At 42.8% G+C, this 12,695-nt stretch overlaps 1 protein-coding gene across 1 annotated transcript in view; it reads left to right on the forward strand.

Annotated features, from left to right (window-relative positions):
* The first annotated feature begins 2,643 nt into the window (after positions 1-2,643).
* klf7b (Kruppel like factor 7b) overlaps positions 2,644-12,695 on the forward strand; it is a 95,826-nt gene continuing 85,774 nt past the window's right edge. Inside the window, exon 1 of the mRNA XM_024005742.2 lies at positions 2,644-3,143. Coding sequence (XP_023861510.1) covers positions 3,042-3,143 — 102 coding nt within the window. The 5' untranslated portion in view covers positions 2,644-3,041. The remainder of the gene's footprint in view (positions 3,144-12,695) is intronic.

The following is a 12,695-nucleotide window of genomic DNA, read 5'->3' on the forward strand; positions in this document are numbered from 1 at the left end:
TTTGCTCTAGCTAATTCCCTCTGGCAGAGAGACCTGTAAAAATCAATAGGGAAAATGTCCTGAAACAGCCAATCTAGCAACCATCTGCCCTCGTACTCCACTGAGACCAAGCTCCCAGTCCCCGGGGAGGGGAGAGGGAGCAGGAGAAAGCACAACACATGGTACAAACTCAATTACTCACTAACACTAAAATACTCTATAAATTACTACTGTAAAGATAGACACTAAATGCAGGTTGGAAACATATTGGCTATTTATTTCCTATTCACTATTATATTGTTATTACATTGTAACTACATAGTAATTACATCATGTTTACCAAAGGCCTCCAAATAAAGAGCATAACAAAGTATTGCGATCTCGTTGTGACAGAACTAAATAACAATATAGCCTATTCACAACCTAAGTCCCCGGAGAGAAAAGATGGAGCAGCATACTAACTTCTAGAGCATTGCTTAATATCCTCAGTGCAACACATGTAATCTTCCTCACATGTAACCACTGGGTGTGCAACTTCCCAATGTGTCACAATACATAATGGTTATTGCATGGAAACTTGTCCTATGCCTACTGAAATAGTAATTCAATCCCGCTGCCTTGGCTTGCTGTGCTGACTGGGTCGTCGCCTCCACTGTATCCTCTCTTACCATATTGATGGCTTTGGCCTACATTGTAAATGGTTACTAAGCGGATGCTGTCTGATTATCAATATAATGATGGATCCAGATGCTGTAAACACATACTGCAGGCTGCACAGCAGTAGGTTTAATCCTAAATAGCACCCTATTCCCCTTACAGTGCACTACTTTTGACCAGAGGCTCTGGTCGACAGTAGTACACTTGAGAATAGGGCGCCATTCGGGACACAGCCACAGCCAGGCCATATCATGGCACAATATGTGTCACAATAACTGTCATGATTTCTATTATATACAATGGTGAATCTGATTACATGGTTTGTATACGTGTTTGCAGGATGAATTGGCTAGTTTGTCAGAATATTCCTGTCTGATTACAGTCAGAGGTGGACTGTAGCCTAACAATGGCCTCGACGCACATTGTTTATAGTGTATATGAGTGGCCTACATAGGCATGCAGGCGTACATATCATGGATACAGATATGTTGTGAAAGGTTCACAGTGAAAGGAGAAAAGCGGTGAGCCATACATTCATTGCAAACCTGTATGTTTACAAATGCCACTGCATTTGGACCTAAGACTGCCTATGTAGCTTACTAACCTAGGAGAGACTTAATGTTTCTTAGGTTTTTTACATTAGGTAGCCTATTAAACCTTTGTATATACATTATACACATAGGCACAGTGTTATTACAGTCCAGGGAAGCATTGTTACATATAACATGTACAGTACTTACAACTATGACACTTGTTTGCGGTTTGTGTATTCACATTTCATTGTATATGCATTAGCTATGTTGACAAATGGAAATGAATTGTGATTAAATCTCTCCTTACCCTTTGGTATTACTTAGACTGCTCATTTTATTTTCAAATCCTTGTATGTATACCTACAGATTTGCATAACTGTTGTAAAAATGTAAAGTAGCCAAAGTTGATTGCTCACTTTCCCCTGAAATATTATGTTTCTTTAAAACTGTCAGCCTCTCTCTTTTCACCTGGCTATGTGGACAATATGAGGACAAAATATCCCTGTCAGGTTCAAATAATGTCTGATTCATTAGTTATGTTCTACCAGACAGTAAATGTGATACATGCTGTTATCATTATATTGTAAGGATTATATAATTGCACATGAATGTAATGTTTTTATTTGTTATCTTTATTAGGCTAGAGTTGATGCATGCCTTAATATGGCCAAATTATACATTTACAGCCTCAATCCACAGTTAACACTTTTAATTTTCATACTGAAAGTATTCACAATCCATATGACCAAGAAGTACTGTATAATAATAAAAACGTTTACGATTAGTTTTGATAAGGTTTAGTGTGTATTTTAAGGGGCAGAAAAACGTGTAGGCTATAGGACTTGTACTGGTTTCTCCTTCAAGCTACAGACAAATAGTCCACACGCTGAGTTCAATATTACACAGCGGGTTTCCAGTAAAAGCCTGCAACCTCAAACAACAAGAGAAGTCGCCTAGGAGCGGCGTCGTGTTGGGAAAGCTGTTACATCACAACCTCAAAGTCCCTGTTGGTCTTCTGTCCGAACGCTTCTTCCACTAAAACCGTCTTTTAAGATTAACGTTTCGAAAAATATACAATTCATTAGGCTACACTGAAAACATGCTTTAGGAGTATTAAATGTGTTTAAAATGAGGTATTTTGACGTCTGAAATGTTCGCATGTGCTTCCTCTTCGGCCACGGACTTCAACTGAGTGAAGGAAAAATGCTGCTGCATTTATATAGACATCTAAAAATAGCTCACCTTTCACTGCCATGTTTGGCCAGACTGACAGCTACACAGAGCCAATACCGGCTCGCCATTCGTTCTAACTCCTCCTTTTTACCTATTTTAGCGCCGCCTTAATTGGACGCCAGTGAGGTCCGTCAACCCTATTTACCTTACATGGTCACGCACGGAATTGATTGACAACAAACCACTCCCCCCTTCGAGTCCCTTGGCTCGATCCGCTCACTAGACAGCTAGCCCGAGCTAGTCGCCTGCTGAAGCCACGGCAGCCAGGGGAAAAAGCAACCTGGAATTTATAGAGCGAAGATTGCAATCTGGTAATGCGGAAATAGATGGACGTTTCAAGTCACCGAGTTGGCATCCCACTCCTGGACTGAATACCTGATAGTTAGCACCAGAGAAAAAGGATTGCAATTCAGTGACACAGTATTCAACTATTATTTTTTATATTTCTTTATAGTGGTTATTGTGCGTATTATTTGGTTCCAGTGGCATATAGAGCTTTACTTTCTGGTGCACGGACAGACGCACGAGGAGTATCTGAATAACATTTTTTTGTTAACCTCTTAGACCTACCATACACAAGTAGGGTTCTTTTTTTTCTCCAGTGGATCAAAGTAAATTGTTTTCAAATCGCGCATCAACATGGACGTGTTGGCGAATTACAGTATTTTTCAGGAACTCCAACTCGTGCATGATACTGGCTATTTCTCTGCGATGCCTTCGCTGGAGGAGAACTGGCAGCAGGTGACTTAGTGCTTTTTCTTCACTGTATAACTGTCTTTACTTTTACTGTAGTAGTTTAGTATTTGTAAATCATCACTTGTACGCTGTGGTTACGCTCTGGAGATAGAGAGCTGTCGAGTTGCGGCGCTTACATGCCAGCCCAGCGCATGCTGCCTGTCACGAAAACAATCTCAACTTGATCGCATCCGCAGGCAATATATGGTGTAGAGAAAAGACTGCTATGGACGCCTCTGTGTCCATCATTCCACTAAAGGACGCTATTTTCCAAGCCCATAATATACTATCTACTTTGTCTGGCTGTGCTCTGTTATTCTGACGGCTCTTGATTGCATCTCGCTTGCCGAGTGTGATAGTGTTATTCTGCAATGAATGACAAGCAATATGGCTTGTTGCAGACAAGTCTGCATTCTTCTTGTTATTTACATAGTAATACTGCTATAATTTGGTTTTAAGCACAAGACACAGTTTTAATAACATTGTGATGGTTTCTAATTGCCGTCGTTTTTAGTGTAGGCTATTGATTAGAGAATGCAGAGCGCGGATCGATACGGCCGTCTGTCAGTCGTTCTATTTGTTTTATTCATAAATAATGGAAACCAACCTGAGATAGAGAGAGAGAGAGCTCGTGGCACACACACACTAATTACACGTCTGTCAGATGCGATTTGGGAAAGCGCAGGGCAATTTGGGCATCGAAGATGAACACTTGACTAATAACAAGAGACTTGTTCTTAAATAATGCATCCGCATCTGTCAGATTACTTGGTGTTTTCAGCCGGTTGGTACGAGAACCGGCTCCCTATAGTGATCCATAATATATTATCACCATGGAGCCGCGAGAATATGTGCGTGAGGAAGATTAGCAGCTAGGCTGCATGGGAGGAATTGTGTGTGTGTGTGTGTGTGTGTGTGTGTGTGTGTGTGTGTGTGTGTGTGTGTGTGTGTGTGTGTGTGTGTGTGTGTGTGTGTGTGTGTGTGTGTGTGTGTGTGTGTGTGTGTGTGTGTGTGTGTGTGTGTGTGTGTGTGTGTGGTGTGTGTGGTGTGTGTCGTGTGCGTGTGCGCGTGTAGTGCGCGTGTTAGTAGTAGCCTATACGGAAAGCACGGGGCTTTGGGTTGGAACAAAACGATACATCCAATCTCACCAATGTGCGGAGTGAAGCCTGTGATGTTGCTGGATAGACGTAAAAAGAGATCCACCTGTATTTGTCTCTGTGGCGTTGTGGACATGTCGCGCTCAACATAGGCTAACCACTCGTTTATTAGAATGAAGTCAACCGAAGGGCTGGCACTGGCACAGTGAGCACACAGGGCATGCACATGGCCAAGCAGTCACCCGTGCCAACGCTACTGCCAGTCACCAAATATATTTGTGTGACTTAGGCTACTGACACTGATTCACGACATGATACTATTCCATTTTGTGGAATGATGCTAGCAGTTTAAGGAAAGAGGTGGTTGTGATATAGTGATAGGTGTGTCATTTCATAGAATGAGATTTTTTTAAAAAGATGGAAACTGGTGTGCTTTTGAGTGCTCAGCCAGTGTTACTTATTCGGTGCGCGTAGTGAGATGAGCGCGTATGAGTCTGCACTGCGCGTAGTGAGATGAGCGCGTATGAGTCTGCACTGCGCGTAGTGAGATGAGCGCGTATGAGTCTGCACTGCGCGTAGTGAGAGAGCGCGTATGAGTCTGCACTGCGCGTAGTGAGATGAGCGCGTATGAGTTCCACTGCGCGTAGTGAGATGAGCGCGTATGAGTCTGCACTACAAGTCCACGCTGCTGTGCGCACGGCTGCACTTACCGGCTGGGCTCGGGCTGACTGGTTGTCTCCCCCAACTCATTGCCATTCCATGTGCTCAACTGCAGGAATAGATCGGCTGGTTATTAATCGCTGGTGTGTGAGCGTGAAAAGGATCCAGCATAACCCCTGAGCCCCCCTCACACAGCATCTCTCTCTCCCTCCCTCCCTCCCTCCCTCCCTCCCTCCCTCCCTCCCTCCCTCCCTCCCTCCCTCCCTCCCTCCCTCCCTCCCTCCCTCTCTCCCTCTCTCTCGCACACACACACATGGTTGGCTGTTGCATGTGCTAATGGAAAGCTGTGGTCTGGCAGGGCCCATCCCGCCACTTTCAGCAGTAATTGGCTGCTTGCTGTCAGACAGACAGAGGGGTCTGCTCCATCTATCTTTCCTGGCTGTCTCTCAATCATTCCCCCTCTTTGTTGTCTTACATAACCTACTCACTTTTTGTGTCAATTAACAGCCTTGACCAACACAGGGACCATTGCCTTTTTGTCACAATGCTGTTGCACACCATACAGTTGAAGTCAGAAGTTCACATACACCTTAGCCTGTCTTAGGTCAGTTAGGATCACCACTTTATTTTAAGAATGTGAAATGTCAGAATAATAGTAGAGAGAATTTTTTATTTCATTTTTTTATTTCTTTCATCACATTCCCAGTGGGTCAGAAGTTTACATACACTCAATTAGTATTTGGTAGTACTGCCTTTAAATTGTTTGACTTGGGTCAAACCTTTCGGGTAGCCTTCCACAAGCTTCTCACAATAAGTTGGGTGAATTTTGGCCGATTCCTCCCGACAGAGCTGGTGTAACTGAGTCAGGTTTGTAGGCCTCCTTGCTCGCACACGCTTTTTCAGTTCTGCCCACAAATTTTCTATAGAATTGAGGTCAGGGCTTCGTGATGGCCTCTCCAATACCTTGACTTTGTTGTCCTTAAACCATTTTGCCACAACTTTGGAAGTATGCTTGGGGTCTTTGTCCATTTGGAAGACCCATTTGCGACCAAGCTTTAACTTCCTGACTGATGTCTTGAGATGTTGCTTCAATATATCCACATCATTTTCCTCCCTTATCATGCCATCTATTTTGTGAAGTGCACCAGTCCCTCCTGTAGCAAAGCACGCCCACAACATGATGCTGCCTCCCCCGTGCTTCACGGTTGGGATGGTGTTCTTCGTCTTGCAAGCTTCCCCCTTTTTCCTCCAAACATAGCAATAGTCATTATGATCAAACAGTTCTATTTTTGTTTTATCAGACCAAAGGACATTTCTCCAAACAGTACGATCTTTGTCCCCATGTGCAGTTGCAAACCGTAGTCTGGCTTTTTTAATGGTGGTTTTGGAGCAGTGGCCTTTCAGGTTATGTCGATATATGACTCGTTTTACTGTGGATATAGATACTTTTGTACCTGTGTCCTCCAGCATCTTCACAAGGTCCTTTGCTGTTGTTCTGGGATTGATTTGCACTTTTCACACCAAAGTACGTTCATCTCTAGGAGCCAGAACGCGTCTCCTTCCTGAGCGGTATGTCGGCTGCGTGGTCCCATGGTGTTTATACTTGCGTACTATTGTTTGTACAGATGAATGTGGTACTTTCAGGCATTTGGAAATTGCTCCCAAGGATGAACCAGACTTGTGGAGGTCTATAATTGTATTCAGAGGCCTTGGCTGATTTCTTTAGATTTTTCCATGATGTCAAGCAAAGAGGCACTGAGTTTGAAGGTAGGCCTTGAAATACATCCACAGGTACACCTCCAATTGACTCAAATGATGTCAATTAGCTTATCAGAAGCTTCTAAAGCCATGACATCATTTTCGGGAATTTTCCAAGCTTTTTAAAGGCACAGTCAACTTTGTGTATGTAAACTTCTGACCCACTGGAATTGTGATACAGTGAATTATAAGTGAAATAATCTGTCTGTAAACAATTGTTGGAAAAATGACTTGTGTCATGCACAAAGTAGATGTCCTAACTGATCTGCCAAAACTATAGTTTGTTAACAAGACATTTGTGGAGTGGTTGAAAAACTAGTTTTAATGACTCCAACCTAAGTGTATGTAAACTGTATATGTCCATGTGGTAAAGTGTGTTTGTCATCTGTGTGTCATGTGTGTTTGCCTAGCTGGCTCTGACAGCATGGTGACATGTTGTTAGTAATGGCTGCCAGGCCGGCCTCCTGATAGGTTTGTTAGCACCAGGGGTCTGTAGGAACAGTACAGGGAGCCCAGACACGTAGCCAGACACCTACTGTAGCCTCCAAACCTAGTAGTGACCTGCTCCAAGTCTTTCTTCCATTACACTGCAGAACCATGCCCAAAGAGAGAGAGGATTACTCTGTAAAAAATATTGTGCTAGTTCTACATATTTCCAATATGAGGTATTTTGACATATAATATACTTAACCTTTAGTGTTTCACAAATACTAACATATTAAGTTCAACATTAAAAAATGAACTGTTATTGTTGATTAGATATACTTAATCTTTCTGATTAGTTACTTTCATTGATCGTGTTCTAGTGTTAAACATGGCTTTATGTATTTAATCACTTGACATTATTATCCACTTAAGCAGGAATTGTTGAGTGCAGTGCTCACTACACTACCACTAACTGGAGGTAAAGCTGCAAGAATTGTAGCTTGTTGTATTTGCATTTGTCAGAGTGGCACGTGTGATCTTACTAATGGTGAGAATGAGAATGGGTGGTCTCGTCATTGAACGTCAATTTGAACAACGATTTTGATATCCGTTCATCATGATCCATTACACCTCATAGCATAACAAACTGTTTGATACTAATATAGAAATGTGCTTTTTATTCTTCAAACGTGCATGCAACATTGTGTAAAAGTATTGTAAAAAAATAAAAAATAAAAAAAAATMAACCACAATCCTCTGAAACTGAGCCACATGGCAAGTTGTCGGAAGAATTTAAAATTCTCAAGTTGAAAGGAGATATTATGAAAATTGTGTAAGTTAAACACAATCTTCCTTGTAGTTGTTTTTACACACAAATAGTTGTTTAGATTATGCATTTATCTTATGTTGAATTCATTTTGGGGGTTTGGTTGAACTAGTGAAGTAGAGTAAAAAGAACTCATTATATTTAAGTAAAGATGACAACACATGTTTTTAACTGTAAAAATAATTGTATTTTTACAGTTATAAGTATAATTTACCAACCACCTGAATAATTTTTCTGAATTTAGAGTGAGAGGAGAAGAAAGAAAGGAATAGAAAAGAGAAAAATAGAGAGAGGATTACATATGTAGGATCTTCATTTGTGCCAATTTGCTACAGCAAAGAAAATAATCCTGCAACAACAGGAAATGTGAATTATTATATACTTTTTTTTGTATGGGGTTGATACATTTGTCTTTCAAATCTGACATTTTAAAGTGGAAACTACAAATGTTAGAAGCCTTTTTAAACTTTGAATACACTGCAAGTTTGCATTTCTTGCTGTGCAGGAAAATTCTCAGCAACAAAAGAGTGATGAAATTAAGATCCTACATCTGTAGAGTAAGATGCATAGAGAGAGAGGAAAAGTAAATAAAGAGATGGTTGGGGGGGAAGGGTGGCTCTGACCCGGTCGACCGCTTTTCTGCTAGATGTGTTTACTCATTGTTGTGCAGAGGAAATAGAGCCACTAGGCCACCGCCAGCAGCCAGAGAGAGGCTCCCAAATGGCACCATATTCCCTATAAAATGTATTACTTCTGACCAGACCCATAAGTAGTGCACTATGTAGGGAATATTGTGCCATTTGAAACAGAGCCAGAGAGAAAAAAACATCACTTGGAAGGATAAACCATAAAAGTCCTATTTGATGGTATGAGCGAGAGAGGAAAGGAGGGGGGAAGGCAAATGAGTGAGGGTTGATAAAATCCTTGTCCTGCCTGGGTGGACAGGTGGATAAAATAGTTTTTTCTAGTGTGACCGGCGTACTCTGCTCGACGCCGTTAAAACTGCCTAATATTTTTACTGGTGCAGTAGGATGTCTTGATAGGATAGGATAACGTCTACTCTGTCTAGCATGGCCCTAGATCTGCCAGGCAGGCAGGAGAAGGTAAACGACAGGCACCCTTCCCTCCCTCCCTTGCTCCTACCGGAGACAAGATGGATGGCCGTTGCAGGCCCCCGGTGAGCAGAGCATGAATCAGGCCTTAATGGATGCGATATGGGTGAATTGAGTTTCAGTGCTCTTAGGCTGGAGCCAGGGCTGAGGCTGAAGATGGGGCTCCCTCTCTCCTTTCTCTCTTCTGAGTCCCTGTGGAGACAACACACTGCTGCTGGCTGGGCTGGCTGTCTCTCTCACCTGGATTGAACAAAGACACTATCTCTCACTGTCACCAGGAGACAGAGGTAAAAGAGAGAGAGGAGGTGGCTGGAAAGAGGGGGGACCGGAGAGAAAGAGGGGGGAAAGAGAGAGAAGGGACGGGAGAGAGAGAGAGGGGGGGGGGGAGAGGGACCGGAGAAATAGAGAGAGGAGACCAGAGAGAGAGAGCGGCCCACTGTAATCATCGCTCTTCTGTTCGTCCTCTGTAGAAAGGGAGGGATTATTTCGGCAGTGACCCGTGAGGGGGGTTAATTTAAAGAGCGTATGTTTGTGCACCAAGAGGGCCCCTGTTGTCTCCGTCTCCCTCCACTAACCAACCACGCACGCGCGCACGCACACATTGTCTCTTTGGCTGCAGAGTAGGTTGTGATGGGAAGGGGAGGGCAGAGAGCAGGTTTGAGAGCAGGTGGGTCTGCCTGGGGATTGAGACAGGAGGAGAAGTAAACAACACCATTAAAACCAGGTGAGACACCTCGTCCAATTAACCAGCCTCACCTGAGACACAGAGTGGAGACAGAGAGAGAGAGGGAGGCATGATGTCTGTTTGTGTTTGTCTGCCTGTTTGTCTGGCTAGCTGTCTGTCTGGCTGACTGGCTGGATGGCTGGCTGGCTGTGTCTATCCGTCTGGCTCTCAGTCTGTATGAGTGTCTGTCTGTTTGTCTGGCTGGCTGGCTGTAAGTCTGGTTGTTTGTCAGTGTCTGTGTCTGTCTGTTTTTCTTTGCCACTCAGGCGGTATGTGTCCTCTCCTTCTCAGACAGCACTCATATAGTTGTGGGCTGCAGTGAAAATGGGTCACCCTGTGCCTCTCTCTCCGCCATGCCTTGCAGTCCCGTCTCTCACATTTTGGGCTGCAGCGTTCTTTTTTATCTCCTTTTTGTTTTCAGAGCTTCTATTTCAGTCCCTTCAGGAATTTGAAGCATGCTCTCTAATTGATTTGTTTTAACTGGGAGGTATTTTTAGATCACAGGCCGTCTGTGTTCGATTGAAATGCAAATACAGATATAGAATCTTACTTTGTTCACCCMGTTGTTGCAGGAAATGTTCTTCACAGCAGGAATGCAAACTTGTAGCTAGTTTATTCTACGTTTAAAAAGACTTCTAAAGTTTTTAATTTCCACTTCTACATTTTAGACTTGATTATCCCTCACTAAAAATGTATCAAGGCCAACAAAAATGTCCATTAATTATAATCCACATAATAATTCACATTTCCTGTTGCTGCAGGATTATTTTCCTGCTGTGAGAAACTGGTCAAAATAAGATCCTACATATGTAGCTAGTCCTGCACTGTGAGTGAAACCCTTTGAGCAATGGCAGAAATACAGGTTTGGCCTGAGAAATTGAGGGAAGATATTTGTAAATTACCCAAAATAATCATATATAACTCTTTATAATGATATGAAAGTGTGACAGGCTGGTCTTGGTATTGTAATCCCCCAATTCCCAAGTACAAGGGGAATCCCGAGTGGTTCAGCGGTCTAATGCACTGCATCTTAGTGGTTGAGGTGTCACTACAGACACTCTGGTTCAAATCCAGGCTGTATCACAACCAGCTGTGGTTGGGAGTCCCATTAGGCAGCGCACAATTGGCCCGAATTTGGCCGGTGTATGCCGTCATTGTAAATGAGAATTTGTTCTTAACGGACTTGCCTAGGTAAATAAAAAATATATACACTACTGTTCAAAAGTTTGGGGTCACTTAGAGATCTCCTTGTTTTTGAAAGAATTTTTTTTTTAAAGTCAATTAAAATAACATCAAATTGATCAGAAATACAGTGTCGACATTGTTAATGTTGTAAATGACTATTGTAGCTGGAAACGGCAGATTTTTTATGGAATATGTACAGAGGCCCATTATCAGCAACCATCACTCCTGTGTTCCAATGGCACGTTGTGTTAGCTAATCCAAGTTTATAATTTTAAAAGAGCTGAAAACTGTTGTTCTGATTAAAGAAGCAATAAAACTGGCCGCCTTTAGACTAGTTGAGTATCTGGAGCATCAGCATTTGTGGGTTCGATTACAGGCTCAAAATGGTCAGAAACAAAGACCTTTCTCCTGAAACTCGTAAGTCTATTCCTGTTCTGAGAAATGAAGGCTATTCCATGCGAGAAATTGCCAAGAAACTGAAGATCTCGTACAACGCTGTGTACTACTCCCTTCACAGAACAGCTCAAACTGTCTCTAACCAGAATAGAAAGAGGAGTGGGAGGCCCCGGTGCACAACTGAGCAAGAGGACAAGTACATTAGAGTGTTTGATGTTATTTTAATGGATTTCTTTTTCTTTCTCACAAACAAGGACATTTCTAAGTGACCCCAAACTTTTGAACAGTAGTGTATGTATATATATATATATACAGTGGGGAGAACAAGTATTTGATACACTGCCGATTCTGCAGGTTTTCCTACTTACAAAGCATGTAGCATGTCATTTTTTATCATAGGTACACTTCAACTGTGAGAGACGGAATCTAAAACAAAAATCCAGAAAATCACATTGTATGATTTTTAAGTTATTAATTAGCATTTTATTGCATGACATAAGTATTTGATCACCTACCAACCAGTAAGAATTCCGGCTCTCACAGACCTGTTAGTTTTTCTTTAAGAAGCCCTGTAAATAAAAGTGGCCAAGATCTGTTGGCCAAGATCCCGCGATACATGGCCCATCAATCCTCCCCTCAATACGGTGCAGTCGTCCTGGCCCCTTTGCAGAAAAGCATCCCCAAAGAATGATGTTTCCACCTCCATGCTTCACAGTTGGGATGGTGTTCTTGGGGTTGTACTCATCCTCTTCTTCCTCCAAACACGGCGAGTGGAGTTTAGACCAAAAAGCTCTATTTTTGTCTCATCAGACCACATGACCTTCTCCCATTCCTCCTCTGAATCATCCAGATGGTCATTGGCAAACTTCAGACGGCCTGGACATGCGCTGGCTTGAGCAGGGGGACCTTGCGTGCGCTGCAGGATTTTAATCCATGACGGCGTAGTGTGTTACTAATGGTTTTCTTTGAACTGTGGTCCCAGCTCTCTTCAGGTCATTGATCAGGTCCTGCCGTGTAGTTCTGGGCTGATCCCTCACCTTCCTCGATGATCATTGATTCCCCCACAGGTGAGATCTTGCATGGAGCCCCAGACCGCGGGTGATTGACCGTCATCTTGAACTTCTTCCATTTTCTAATAATTGCGCCAACAGTTGTGCCTTCTCACCAAGCTGCTTGCCTATTGTCCTGTAGCCCATCCCAGCCTTGTGCAGGTCTACAATTTTATCCCTGATGTCCTTACACAGCTCTCTGGTCTTGGCCATTGTGGAGAGGTTGGAGTCTGTTTGATTGAGTGTGTGGACAGGTGTCTTTTATACAGGTAACGAGTTCAAACAGATGCAGTTAATACAGGTAATGAGGGAGAACAGGAGGGCG

This window comes from Salvelinus sp. IW2-2015, linkage group LG2 (assembly GCF_002910315.2).
Source record: "Salvelinus sp. IW2-2015 linkage group LG2, ASM291031v2, whole genome shotgun sequence".
Taxonomy (NCBI): Eukaryota; Metazoa; Chordata; class Actinopteri; order Salmoniformes; family Salmonidae; genus Salvelinus; species Salvelinus sp. IW2-2015.